We start from the raw sequence: 14988 nt of genomic DNA, 5'->3' as shown, positions 1-14988 counted from the left end.
CTAAACATTATCCTTACACTTTTTATGAAGAGGTAATTTCGAGCGGGTCCTCAACTTTCGTCGTAGCTACTTAGATTTTCTGCCTCTTCCAGCATTAGACCCTATATCCACGGCCAACAATAACTTGGGACATGCCCAGACAATAGCCGATTACTGTTACTGCTCATTGTGCCCGTCCGCGCTTATTTACGCTTACTTACGCTTGCCTACGCTCACTTGACGCTTATCGCCGGAACGACCCGTCGTCAAAGGGAATGTTACTAGGAGCGCTGTTCGAATGTAGTCATAATAGTTGTTTACTTGTATTATAAAGCTTAATCTTTGTAAGGTCCAGGTTGGGTCTAGGTTTTAAAATATAATATTTCATTACTTTTTAGTTAGGGTTAGGTACCCAATAAACAGAAGAAGCGCTGGTGGCCTAGCCGTAAATGCGTGCGACTTGCCATCCGGAGGTCGCGGGTTAAAACCCCGGCTCGTACCGATGAGTTTTTCGGAACTTATGTACGAAATATCATTTGATATTTACCAGACGCTTTTCGGTGAAGGAATACATCGTGAGGAAACCGGACTAATCCCAACAAGGACCAATCCTCTGGGTTGGAAGGTCAGATGGCAGTCGCTTTCGTAAAAACTAGTGCCTACGCCAAATCTTGGGATTCCTTGTCAAGCGGACCCCAGGCTAAGTGGCAAAATGCCGGGAAGAAGAAGCAGACCCAAAGGGTAAAACGGGACCCTATTATTAAGACTCCGCTGTCCGTCCATCTGTCTATTTGTCTGTCTGTCACTAGGCTGTATCTTACAAACCGTGATAGTTAGACAGTTGAAATTTTCACAGAAGATGTATTTCTGTTGCCGCTATAACAGCAAATAATAAAAAGTACGGAACCCGCGGTGGGCGAGTCCGACTCGCACTTGTCCGGTTTTTGTACAGTAATTCAGAATATTTATAATCTTTTCTATTATGCGGCCCGATTCGAAGAATGAGATACGATAACAATAAGTTCTGGTTAAATAAGTTCTCATTTAGAAATCGTTTGTATGACGTATAATTGATTACTTGACAGAAGCCGCTCGTTGCGGGCAACCAATGTCACTTTGACAAGGGACCGTGCGCGTTGGAGGATCTGCCATCTTGTGGCCTGAATCGTAACCATAAACATGTACATTTACACGTTACGTGTTTTCTTGTGCATAGTAAGTGCTGCCATCTTGTGGGCTACATCGGAACAATAAACATCACATTTACGCCTCGCGCCAAAAATCTGACGGCTCCTGTGCTGCCTCCTACAGTTCATGCACGCTCCCTATTGTGATCACAGCGAAATCGAAATAAACGTCAATTTTGACATTTCGTTTAGTTATCGATATTTTATAGATCTTTCCAAGATCTTAAACGTGTTAATCATTCTTCGAATCGGGCCAATAGTCTATCATCAATGCGGCGAAGTTTTCACGAACTATATCATTTATGCCGATATTTAAAAGACATGGGATGTCCCAACAATAACTGCGTTATAGGTAAAAAACTTAAGTAAGTCACCTGTTGTATGTAGTTGTGACGTGTTCGAATAGACAATACATTTTTAAAAGACACACACAAACAAAACAAATGTCTATTCGAATACGTCACAGCTACATACAACAGGTGACTTACTTAAGTTTTCTCATAGTGTTGTGTTCCTGCCGGTGAGTAAGGTTGCCAGAGCTCAACGAGGGGGGTGGGGTAGGGTCGGCAACGCGCATGTAACTCCTCTGGAGTTGCAGGTGTACATAGGCTACGGAGACTGCTTACCATCAGGCAGGCCGTATGCTTGTTTGCCACCGACGTAGTATATACCTATACTTTATTAAAACCCTTGTATTTTATTAGAAAAAAAAACTGCAGAAACAGCATTGGTTAGTGGTAAACAGGGCTCATTCATTAATTACGTCACACGAATTTCGAGGTTTTTTGACCCCTCCCTACTCCTGTCACACTTGGTCACATTTATTGACGACCAGTTTGGCCTAGTGGGTAGTGACCCTGCCAACGAAGCTGATGGTCCCGGGTTCAAATCCTGGTAAGGTCATGTATTTGTGTGATGAGCATGGATATTTGTTCCTGAGTCATGGGTGTTTTCTATGTATTTAAGTATTTTTATATTATATATATCGTTGTCTAAGTACCCTCAATACAAGCCTTATTGAGCTTACTGTGGGACTTAGTCAATTTGTGTCCTATAATATTTATTTATTTATTTATTTTGGCAAGCTCCCTGGTGTGACGTCACATTTTTAGCAATTTCGTTTACAACGAAATCGGCAAATAGAATTAGGTATTATTAATATACTTTCAAAATATTTTTGATAAAAGAGATATTAGTAATTTTATAACATAAAACCGATTAGGAAAAAAATTAAAACGAATAAAAATGATTATCGTTCCAAACACTCGCGCGTGATTAGGGCGTTCATTGTATATCTTGGTATTTACACCATTGATTTACTATTACTATAGAGAAGCCATACCAACCAATAAAATTGTTAGAATCGCAACCTGTACCGCGCGACCAAAACGTTGTAAGCGCCGTAAAATTCTTGGCGCTTATGCGTTTAGGTCGCGAGATTCACACTCCGCTTCTATGCTTTGTTGTAAAAGTTTTTGGCAAAAATTTAATTTTTGGTACAAGCTTTTATCGCTGACTGTACTTTTCTTTCCACAGGCAACTAATACTCATCGAGCAAATTCTAAAAACCCCAAACACAATTAGGTTGCGTTGTTTTATCACAGAGTTCCTATGTCCACCTCTTGTCTCCATCATCAGATCAGCTCGATGGTACCATAATATTGCATTGTCACCCGACTTACATATGTATGCAAATTTTCAGCTCAATCGGGAACCGGGAAGTGGATCAAATTTAACTTGCAAGATTTGATTACAAACAGACAACGGTCAGGTGATTGTAAATAAAAGCTTGTAAAACAACAACTCATGGCGCATAATACAGTACCCCTAGTGTAAATTTAGTCGATAGCGAAACGTGACGTACGCGTTTGCGTTAAGTCTCATTTTGTATGGGTTTTTGAACAGCGCGCCAAGCGGGACGTTTTGGAAAGTCAAAAATCTCATACAAAATGACACTTAACGCAAACGCGTACGTCACGTTTCGCTGTCGAAAATATTTACACTAGGGGTACTGGTCCTTTGTGCCGTTTCCATCCGTAGTAATGAAGATTGTGAAACGCCAAATATGACTTTATTCCTCAGATAAGTGGCAAGTAGCTTAATCAGGACTTTAATTAGACATTGTTCAACAGTTAAGCTGATAAAGTTAAATTATAAATACTGCCAAATAAAACTAAAATAATCAATAAAGTTGCATATTTTCCAAAAACTGTGTAAAAACCAATATTTAAGAAACCATTTGATATTAAAAAAACAATTAAAAATATTTACTTTTTCGGTGCACAAGCAGGCAAAGGCTTCGTAGGTGGAGTAGGTATCTTAGGCAGATCTCTTTCACATGGTACTCTTTCCCTCATCAACCAATCAGTACGAAAATAGAAGTTGTACATGGGCACAAACGCCTTCCCAAGCATATACAGAACTGTTCTAGTGGCTTCATCAGTCTCTTTCGGGAAGCACATAGATCCAGTCACAAATAAGAGGACACTAGATAAAAATATACGTCTAGGTATAGATTTGCCTTTCACAAAACCAGCTATACCTGCTGCAGCTACGAAAGCCATACGCTGATTAATTTTATCCGGACATCTCATTTTGTTCAAGATCTTCTTTTCAGCTGATCTATAATCTCTACTGATTTCTTGATAAGTATCTTTCATTTCTTTAGTAGCTGTGTTGATTATTCCTGATACTTGCTTGCGGTATTCCGTTACTGTTGGTAGTAGGAATTCGTGTGTGACTTTTCGGTCTGGGCATCTGATTTTGTCATTTTCGAACTCCTTCCAGCGATGATGAGGGCTGTCGTATATGGGTAGATCCTTGTATTTCATCGGTGGAGGTTTTTTAGGAGTATCATCTTTTGCAGCAGCTGAAACTGATGGTATGAAACAATACTTAGCAGATTTTAAAATGGTTTTAAGAGCTATTCCGCTTATTTTCCCAGCAACATATAAGTGTTTGTTTCTTTCTAGATACGCTTGATCATCTTCCTTGAGATTTTCAATTTTATTATGATTTTCTGTTATTTTTTGCATTTTCATGCTGTTTTATTATAAAAATTATATAGAAATGACATTGTCATCGAATGACAGAATGACCACAGTTCTGTTCATTATTAAATGACATGAAAGTATAATAAACTTTTTACTGGATGTCAAAAGCTATGAAAACTTTCTTGTAGGAATATTACTACCTTATCCATACTAATATAATAACATCATAAACCTGAGAATAACTTCGCCTATCTGTCTGTTACCTCTTCAAGCTTAAGAGGAAATACCAGACGAGCCCCTTCATAGACTTGAGAATTTTAAGTAAATATCTTTACAGTACATATGGTGCTACTACTATGACTATGAGCACTTTCCGTGCATATGTCGAAACTTTAAAGAGGCATATGTACTGTAAAACGTTGTACGACACACGTGCGAATAGGTAATTCGCAACTCGTGTCGATTTCAGACACTCCCTTCGGTTGTGTTTTAATTTATCACCACTCGTTGCGGATTTCCTACTTTCTGCATTTGTATCGTAAATAATTATTATTTTACTTCTTCGATACTTCTTCTCTGAGATGTGGGGACCATTGAACTGCTTCCCTTGTGATGACAATTTCTTGAAATATATATAATTTTAAGTCTTAGATTTTCTGAACCTCCTGAATAATGGAATTTGGTATGTTGATAGTTTGAATTCGGTGGAAGCATATAGCATAGTTTTTATTATTGAAATAATAATTCTACGCAGCTAGAGTCACGGATAGAAGCTAATATGAAGATATTTTCCAGTACCTAAAAACTATTTACGAAATTATATTTAATAATAGTATGGCATTATAAAAAATACAGAGGAATCATAAAATATTTTGCAATACCTATTTCCTAAACTGAACTTCGCTGGCAAATAAACACGCACGAAATCACAAACGATTTATTTAATAACAAAAAAAAAAACTCATTTTTCACGCGGACTTTTACAAAAATCTTGACTTATATTTCTTTCATCCGGAGGTTTTCTATCAGTAATAAAATAATACCCCTTCATCACTGCATTTCCAGTAAAATAGGATATCTTCCTAATAGTAGCATCTGTTTCCTCAGGAAAACACAGCATCCCAGTACCGGCCAGTCCACAAGCTGCACAGAAGAATCTTGTAGGCAAACCTCCAGGTTTTAAATATCCTAGCATACCCCCGCTTGCCACTAATTGTACTCTTCTGTTATAATTCTCTTCATCTCTAAAATATTTAATTATATTTTCTCCAGTTCTAGATATATCACTCTTTATTTCATCACAAGTATTAGTTAGTCCTTTTCTGCTGACACCAATGATCCCTTGACAAGTACGTCTTGCTTTAGTTACGTATGGTAGAACCATGTTATGTAAAAGATTATCTTGTGTTTCTTCTTTAGGACATTCTACAATAACTTTAGATACTCTCAACTTTTCTTCGCATTTTGGAATCTTATTAGTACTGGTAACCCCGGATAAAGGGTATTGGAATCCTAGTAAGAACGCCCGAAGAGTGCAGATCCATATTTTGCCTAGCACGCTTACGTCTCCATGGCATAGTTTAGAAAAAGTCCTGCAAATAATGAAAATGAATAAGGTTAATAAAATTCGAAAGATCCTGGGCCCTGTGAGAAGAGAGGATGGCAGCCTTAGACTCCGCAAAAACGTCGAGATTGAAGATCTTGTGGCTACACCCAATATTGTCGGCGAAACAAAAGCTCACCGTCTCCGCTGGCTTGGCCACGTTTTGAGAATGGAGGAGGATCGCGGCGCTAAAAGGGCATACCTGGGACGCCCGGTAGGGCGGAGGCCTATCGGACGTCCCAGATATCGCTGGGGCGATGCTGTTGAAGCGGACTTGCGCGATCTCCAGGCCGATAACTGGCGGGAGATGGCACAGGATCGGGACAACTGGCGTGTACTCGTGTCGGAGGCCAAGACTCATTTTGGGTCGCTGCGCCATTAAGTAGTAGTAGTAGTAATAAAATTAGGCGTTATTTTTCGAATATCCATATTAAAAAAAAAAACAAACAAATATTGTAGTCAAACCAAGTTGGCAGCGATTTTCAATCAATCTTTCTTTTCAATCATCGATATTTTCGATGATTCCGCCAACGTCAAGGTCGCAGCGATTTTCATCGATCAGCCAGGCCTCGTCATAATTTCATAGAAGTTTGACTTTCAAAATAACACTTGCACTCTCTGGGCTGGTATCTTGGTCTGACTAAATATGCAAATAAATATAACAAACCACCTTTTTTTTTTCTTCCTAGCGTTGTCCCGGCATATTGCCACGGCTCAAGGGAGCCTGGGGTCCGCTTTGACAACTAATCCCAAGATTTGGCGTAGGCACTAGTTTTTACGAAAGCGACTGCCATCTGACCTTCCAACCCAGAGGGTAAAACTAGGCCTTGTTGGGATTAGTCCGGTTTCCTCACGATGTTTTCCTTCACCGAAAAGCGACTGGTAAATATCAAATAACATTTCGTACATAAGTTCCGAAAAACTCATTGGTACGAGCCGGGGTTTGAACCCGCGACCTCCGGATTGCAAGTCGCACGCTCTTACCGCTAGGCCACCAGCGCTAGAAATATAACAAACCACCAAAAGTACAAAACTCAAGACGTGTTTCGCCATCATCAGATGCTGGAGATGTTGACGATCTGGCGTGTGGCAATGGAATAAAACATTCTTTCCGTTCCGTTCATTCCATTCAATTTATTCTAGCATGGTATAATTTCGCGGATTAGCAATAGTTATTTGTTTTACAAAGGGCAAGTGCCACCCCGCCTCTTGTAAAACAAATAAACAACTTGTGAACAAATTTTGACATCGAGCGAAACACAAAAAATTTCACCACACCAACGTAAGGACAATACTAACAGTAAAATAACAAACAAAATCAAATGAACGTTAATACATACTTATGTATGTGTATGTTCAAAATCATCATTTAAAAGTCAATATCCAGCCAACATGAGGAAACAACACTTTCCACGCATGTGGATAAAATGCAACTTTATCATCAGTTTTTGAAGAGAGTTTACCAGCTGGTGTGGTGAAAATTAATACTTGTTATTATTATTATTACAAGCTTTTATTTAGTCTCACCTGTCCCGTTGTCTGTCTGTCGGTGTGTAATCAAATCTTGCAAGTTAAATTTGATCCACTTCCCGGTTTCCGATTGAGCTGAAATTTTGCATGCATATGTAAGTCGGGTGACAATGCAATATTATGGTACCATCGAGCTGATCTGATGATGGAGACAGGAGGTGGCCATAGGAACTCTGTGATAAAACAACGCAACCTAATCGTGTTTGGGGTTTTTAGAATTAGATCGATGAGTTTTAGTCGCCTGTCTAAAAAAAGTACAGTCAGCGATAAAAGCTTGTAAAAGAAATGAAATTTTTGCCAAAAACTTTATTTTTATTAAGATACCTGTTCCTATCTTCCTGTGATCTGAGCAAGACATCGCAATAATGACTTGTGGATTTTTCGTTCTGTCTGTTGTTCTGACATGAGTTCTTTTCGGACATATTGAAGCCTGCTCGCACCGTCCGATAATGCGAACAGGCTTTTAACTATAATTTAAGTGAGAAACCAAATAGAAAGCAATGTTATTGTTATTTGACAATGTAATGATTAGTGTTAACTTTGACAGACATGTTTCAAATTTGTAAGAGGTTTTTGTAGAAAGTTTTCATTTGTGGTGAAGGTTTTAAACACTGAAAAGTTGTATAAGCATGATTATTTTTATAAGCATTTTTTTTATTTTATTCTTTACTGTATTTTATGTTTTCTTTTACACCTTTTATTATGTGCATTGTATTTTTTTTGGTTTCTTGCCTGCCAAATAAAGAATTTATTATTATTATATTATTATAAGTATTTGAGCGCAGTAGAGATAGGAGAATTATAAAAAAATAAAAGCAATTGAACAATCGGCATTATAGATGAAATGAAAAGTGACGTGATTATTTCCATACATTATTTATGTTTAATTTGGCATTTTCTATAAACTCAGTAGTTTATAGAAAACGCCAAATTCAACTTTTGTTGGTGACAAACAAGCATACGGCTGCCTGATGCTAAGCAGGCTCCTTAGGCTATGTACGCCTATAACTCCAGAGGAGTTACATGCGCGTTGACCCTAACACTCCGCACCCTCGTTGAGCTCTGGCAACCTTACTCACCGGAAGGAACCCAACATAGTAGGGTCTAGCGTTATTTGGCTGCGATTTTCTGTAAGGTGGAGGTACTTCCCCAGTTGAGCTCTGCTTTAGATCTGGAATGACATCCGCTGTGCTGTGCCCTACCACACAAAGCGAGATGACATTCACAATGCCCATACCTCTCTTTTGGACGTAGTTTAAAGATGTACCCGGGTCCAATTACGGACGGACCCGGGTCCATGGACGTACCCGGGTATAAACTTGAATAACAGTAACAGTTTACTTGGCTCGCTATTCTCATCATCTATTGTCTATTTGATAAATATAGCCCTTTAAACCTACATAATATGTATCTATATTGTACGGGTTAACATCCCAATTCCTCGGATCTATAACAATAAGTTTCATAAGCATCCGGCAAACGGTTGATCAAACGATCAGGGGAGCGGTAAAATGCCGCTTTCGTTTCATAAAATAATACATTACGATACATAGTTCGAAACTCGACACGATTTCCGACTTACCTTTTTGCATGTATAGTGTACAACGTTTTACAGTAAATCTTCTCTTTAACCTAGCGTTTTCCCGGCCTAACGCCAGGGTCCGCTTTCCTACTTAATCTTCTCCACTTCGCCCGGTCTTCAGCATTTATATGCTCTTTGTTCAGCATCCTCAGATGTAAGATTGTTCTCTTCCATGTTCGCTGTCACGATGTCCAACCAGCGCAGCAGCAGCGTTTTACAGTACATATGGCCTTTTAAATTTTGGACGTGTTAATCAATAACTATTGATTAATCATATCATCCCCATATATTCCTATTAAATTAAAAAATAGCACGATTATAGCAGCTTTGTTGTTACGTTAAGCAAGTTATAAATCGTAGTAAAACTTCTGTAAGTTTTGCCACAGTCAAATTGACTTGCAGAATTTTCTAGCCCAATAAAATACCTAATTGTGGTTTGTTTATATAGACATAGACTATAGTTTCGGGCGTTCGCCGCTCATTTTACGAGATAATCAATATATTAATCTTATGTTACCATGAATATACTTGAATTAAAATAGTAGATCGTCCAACAAGGGCATAAAATAACCCATTTTATCCGTGGAAATTATTACATAATAGGATAGGATAAGATAAACTCGGGCTTATATACTCTTTTGTCACTTTGATTTCGAGGAAAATATACAGAAATATCACATATTTAAGGTTATTTTACCGTACTTATTAAGAATGGGGGGGGGGGGGGGGCGGTAGCCGGTGTATTTCAATATGTAGTAGTACAGTTTGTATAGCAGGCTTTACACTTTATTGATGAGTCAATATGGGCCGCAAAATTATTTAAATTTATGCACTAAAGCATAAAAAACAACTTTATACCGCTTCAACATCAACTTTACGTACATGAGAAGAATTTCCTCACTCTACTGTTCCTAATTCTTGGTTAGGTAAAGTGGATTTCAATTGAAATTTGTAGTATATATAAATATATGTCCATTAGTAATATTTCTGTGATAACAACCTTCCTAGACATTTTAGGTTATATATACCTATGTCAAATGTTAAGAAAACCTGTCATATTCGATTAAATTATTAACCGTTTCCGTTGAAATCCACTTTCGGTTAGCAATATCTTATTTAAGCGCCATTTTAGCTCGTTGTGAGTCATGCGTAAATATTTACAGACGGGAACGTTGCTCGAACGTTCAGACGCACAGACAGACGAACAGACAGAGCTGTCATTGGAGTATGTCATTATTATATAGGATATTTATTTAGTCACCAGCAATATTTTACGGGCTGAATATATAGGTCATATTGAGCAATTTCTACTATGAGACCAATACCGAAATCGCGAAAAAAAAATTTACTTTCCCATAGAAAATATCAAGGTCAGACCGCCAACATGTCTGATACTCCTCTTCTTCTTCAACCTAGCGTTTTCCTGGCCTAGCGCCAGGGTCCGCTTTCCTACTTAATCTTCTCCACTTTGCCCGATCTTCGGCATCCTCAGATGTGAGATTGCTCTCCACCATGTCCGCTCTCACGACCTCCAGCCAGCGCTTCTTAGGCCTACCGCGGCCGCGTGATCTAGGGCCTTGGACAGTGAGGTTGAGGCATCTATTTCCGACGTAGTCTACTGGTCTGCGGCTTATATGGCCATACCATCGGAGGCGACTTTCCTGCAGCTTATCCGCTACGTCACGAATTCCAAGGCTGCCACGAATGTGTTCCAACATGTCTGATACTAAGGTCTTTAATTCCCTCATGTCAAATATTTCACTTACCGCCCTCGTTGCACAATCTACTATAAATTTCCTTATTGTATTATACTTGTGTATTTTATAGTTAATCAGGAGTAAATGATTATCGTAATGTACTATTTGATGAAACGAAAGCGGCATTTTACCGCTCCCCTAGTGTACATTTATTCAATAGCGTGAGGTGACGTACGCGTTTGCGTTAAGGCTCATTTCGTATGGGATTTCGAGTTATTTATTGGATTTTTAGTACAAAATGCTTTTTACTCTTTAAATGAATATTTTGACCATATGCCGCATAGTCATTAAATTTAATATAATGTAGTATAAATTAGATTAATTTTATTTATTAATATAAGATTTTTATGTCTGTTAGCTGGCTGAATACACTGTTCTTTGAAATGTATTTGACAACATCCACTTGACTGTATTCTAGCAAATAAATGATTTGATTTGAGTATCCAAAACGTTCCGCTTGGCGCGCTGTTTCTAAATCCCATACAAAATGAGACTTAAACGCGTACTTCACGTCACGCTATCGAATAAATTTACACTAGGGGTTCTGATTCTGATATTATGATCGTTTAAACATAAACAAATAAACGTAGGTAAATATGTAAATAAAAGGAATATAATAATTTTAAAAAGTGACTTGTCTTTCTGTATCATCCTAACTCTACAGTGCATCGTAAAGCCAAAGGTGTTCGAATTAGCAGGTCCCAACTCGTTACGTCGTTAACGACGACTTTAATGACTAACTTCGTCATGACGACATTATTGACCAATGACATTTGCTAATTTCAACCAACATGAAGATCGAACTACGGTTTACATTCGCAAGTCGCTCCGAAGTTTGCACGAGACAACGCTATGCGTGTAACACGTATAGCGACATCCCACTCGCACGTCGGAGCGATGTGCGAATCGGACGCAGTGTGCCACGCCCCTAATTGCTGAATGCAATAATTTCAACCTCTAAATATAAATAGGTACAAAATTAAATCAACAAATAATATTATTGATGTAAATTATATATGTATAACATAAACCCATTAAAAATTTTAGCTTAATGCACACACATGGCGAAAACGTGCGTAAGTGTGCGTGAGCGTGCGTGAGCGTGCGTTAGCGTGCGTGAGCGTGCGTGAGCGTGCGTGAGCGTGCGTGGGCGTGCGTGAATTAACCATGGTATTTGAAGCTACAAAAACTAATTACAGGACTAGATATACCTTATCCTATTGTAAGTATAAAGTTTCAGAGCAATCTAGGTAGACATTTTAAAATGAGAGCGTAAAGCCCGACCAGAAATATATGATCATTGTCAAGAGGGCGCTGTAAGTAAGTAAGTAAATATTCTTTATTGCACCAACAATTATACATTTTACATACATATAAAACTACAAATGAATTTTAAAGGAAAATAGAACCAGGTAACAACAGGCGGTCTTATCGCTAAAAAGCGATCTCTTCCAGACAACCTTTAGGTAGCAGGAAATTTCGAACTCATACAAAAGTCAACAGGTAGTGCAAGGAGCTAAATATGGAGACTATTAAATACAAACACACATAATACTTATATAAGTATTAAAACAATACCTAATATACTAATAAATATACAATATAATATAATACAATGTACATATTTATATATATATATATAAATATGTACATTGTATTATATATATATATATATATATATATATATATACATACGCTGTTATTCTCATGTATAGGGTAACAGTTCAGATTAGTATGAAAATTTAGTTTCAATGAAATTCCGCAATATGGCGCGTGATCATATATTACTGGTCAGGCTTTAACTACGTTTGAATGGAGAACCGAGGTTGCTGGGGACCCTTTAGAGGGAAGAATAGATTTTCGAATCTAAAGAAATAACGGTAATTTTTCTATGAAATTCCATTTCGGGAGAAAACGAAACCCGGGTACGTCCTTAAACTACGTCCAAAAGAGAGGTATGGGCATTGCGAATGTCATCTCGCTCTGTGTGGTAGGGCACAGCACAGCAGATGTCATTCCAGATCTAGAGCAGAGCCCAACTGGGGAAGAACCTCCACCTTACAGAAAACAGCAGCCAAATAACACTAGACCCTACTCATAGTGTTGTGTTCCTGGCCTAGTAAGGTTGCCAGAGCTCAACGAGGGGGGGCGGGTTTAGGGTCGGCAACGCGCATGTAACTCCTCTGGAGTTGCAAGCGTACATAGGCTACGGACACTGGTTACCATCAGGCGGGCCGTATGCTTGATTGCCACCGACGTAGTATATAAAATAAAATAAAAACGATTTCCATTATCTAAATATTAACAAATCACTTGATTGATGATTTTGATGTCGCTTCAGCATAATATATTCTAGGTTTATAGGATTCCCTTTTTTGAAAATATTTTTTTTTAGGGTTGCAAATAAAAAAAAGGAAAACCTTTAAACTTAGTTTTTCATTGAATCAATAATACTAAAAAATCATGGAGAATGTAAATTATTTAAAAGTGAAAAACGTTTTCTCTTTTTGTATTTACAATCACGTGGTCTTTAGCGCTGGTGGCCTAGCGGTAAGAGCGTGCGACTTGCAATCCGGAGGTCGCGGGTTCAAACCCCGGCTCGTATCAATGAGTTTTTCGGAACTTATGTACGAAATATCATTTGATATTTACCAGTCGCTTTTCGGTGAAGGAAAACATCGTGAGGAAACCGGACTAATCCCCACAAGGCCTAGTTTTACCCTCTGGGTTGGAAGGTCAGATGGCAGTCGCTTTCGTAAAAACTAGTGCCTACGCTAAATCTTGGGATTAGTTGTCAAGCGGACCCCAGGCTCCGCTGAGCCGTGGCAATATGGACAACGCTAGGACGAAGAAGAAGAATCACGTTTGCCGTTTTAAAATGAGAGGGAAAAAAAAATACGACCCTTCCTTTTAAATCTCTCTGATTCGACGTTTTTAATATCATAACAATAAAAAACCAAACAAACCGCTTAGTTAATATCTTCCCAGCCACTTACCAAATCACTTTCTTTTTTATTTCCTGAAATCCAATTAAAAACGTTCATAAACCGCTCCGTTTTCGATATTTCCCGCCGTCCAGCAATTTAAAAAGATAAAAATTACCAACGGTAGCGCCGTTAAGGCCAGCAATACTACTTTGCTGTTATGAAGTAATAATTTTTGTTTTTTAAGCGACATCTGTTTTGTGTTGGTTGGCTACTTGAGTTTCATCGCGTTACGTTGAAGGAATAGGTTCTACATAATACTGATTTTTTATACCTCTATTATAACGTGCCTTATAAATAAATAAATAAATATTATAGGACATTATTACACAAATTGACTAAGTCCCACAGTAAGCTCAATAAGGCTTGTGTTGAGGGTACTTAGACAACGATATGTATAATATATAAATATTTATAAATACTTAAATACATAGAAAACACCCATGACTCAGGAACAAATATCCATGCTCATCACACGAATATATGCCCTTACCAGGATTTGAACCCGGGACCATCAGCTTCGTAGGCAGGGTCACTACGCACTAGGCCAAACCGGTCGTCAAAAAACCTAAATAAAACCTAAACCTAATGCAATACAAAATATAGTATAAAATAAACCTAATGCAATACAGTTTCAACTTAATGGTTTTTTCGCCAATATGCTTAGAAATATTTACCTTATTGTAGCAAAATAGTACGGGACGGGAAGTTCTTAATTATGGTCTAACTCGAGAGAGAGGCTCTGGCTCTGGAGTTGCAGCCGTACGTAGGCTACGAAGACTGCTTACCATCAGGCAGGCCGTATGCTTGTTTGCCACCGACGTAGTATTAAAAAAAAACTCAAATTAAAAAAAAAACATCAAACCATTATTGTCGTGTTTAAGAGGACGGGAAGTTATTACTGTATTATTTTTTTACTTTTTTAAATATGTATCCACTAAAAAAAAACAGTCAATTAATATAGCCGAGGGCTGTATCTACACGACCTGGTCAGCATCATTTTAAGCTATAGGATAGAGTGAGATAGTAAGATAAACAACCATACATGTCTTGTTCTTACAAGAACGTCGTGTATGATCGTGCGAATATTGCTTAATAAAATCAAAAACTATATAACTTTTATATATTTTTAAGGATTTCATGCGTGCACATACAGCTTATATTGAAGAATTTTATTGAATGAACGAATATTGTTAATAATGAATAGTAGAATAAGTTGTGCATTTAACTTCTTCAATACTTAGTTAAAGAGGGAAATTGTTTTTGACGTTTTTAACACGCTTTTATTAGGTCGACCTGATGTAACTAACTATGTAAGTGTATGTAAGGTTGTCTGGAAGAGATCGCTTTTTAGCGATAAGACCGCCTGTTGT

At 37.9% G+C, this 14988-nt stretch overlaps 2 protein-coding genes across 2 annotated transcripts; both read right to left on the bottom strand.

The window, feature by feature from the left end:
* Positions 1-3347: 3347 nt before the first annotated feature.
* Positions 3348-4315, bottom strand: LOC133532191 (uncharacterized). Its single transcript, XM_061870740.1, has one exon. The coding sequence runs from the start codon at positions 4205-4207 to the stop codon at positions 3434-3436; it is 774 nt and encodes a 257-aa protein (XP_061726724.1). The 5' UTR covers positions 4208-4315; the 3' UTR covers positions 3348-3433.
* Positions 4316-5082: 767 nt separating this feature from the next.
* LOC133532214 (uncharacterized) lies at positions 5083-7951 on the bottom strand. The gene is made up of 2 exons (XM_061870783.1): positions 7617-7951; positions 5083-5751 (listed from the first exon to the last, which is right to left on the bottom strand). The coding sequence occupies exons 1-2, from the start codon at positions 7712-7714 to the stop codon at positions 5121-5123; spliced, it is 729 nt and encodes a 242-aa protein (XP_061726767.1). The 5' UTR covers positions 7715-7951; the 3' UTR covers positions 5083-5120.
* Positions 7952-14988: the final 7037 nt, after the last annotated feature.

Source organism: Cydia pomonella, chromosome 26, assembly GCF_033807575.1.
Source record: "Cydia pomonella isolate Wapato2018A chromosome 26, ilCydPomo1, whole genome shotgun sequence".
NCBI lineage: Eukaryota > Metazoa > Arthropoda > Insecta > Lepidoptera > Tortricidae > Cydia > Cydia pomonella.
Note: the sequence above shows the minus strand (reverse complement) of the source record. Positions and strands in the feature narration are given on the sequence as shown.

Coding starts and splice junctions, on each gene's coding strand:
- LOC133532214 (XM_061870783.1), bottom strand. CDS start 7,714: ATGTCCGAAAAGAACTCATGTCAGAACAACAGACAGAACGAAAAATCC. Junction 5,752..7,616: donor TCACAGGAAGATAGGAACAG/GTATCTTAATAA, acceptor CATTATTTGCAG/GACTTTTTCTAAACTATGCC.
- LOC133532191 (XM_061870740.1), bottom strand. CDS start 4,207: ATGAAAATGCAAAAAATAACAGAAAATCATAATAAAATTGAAAATCTC.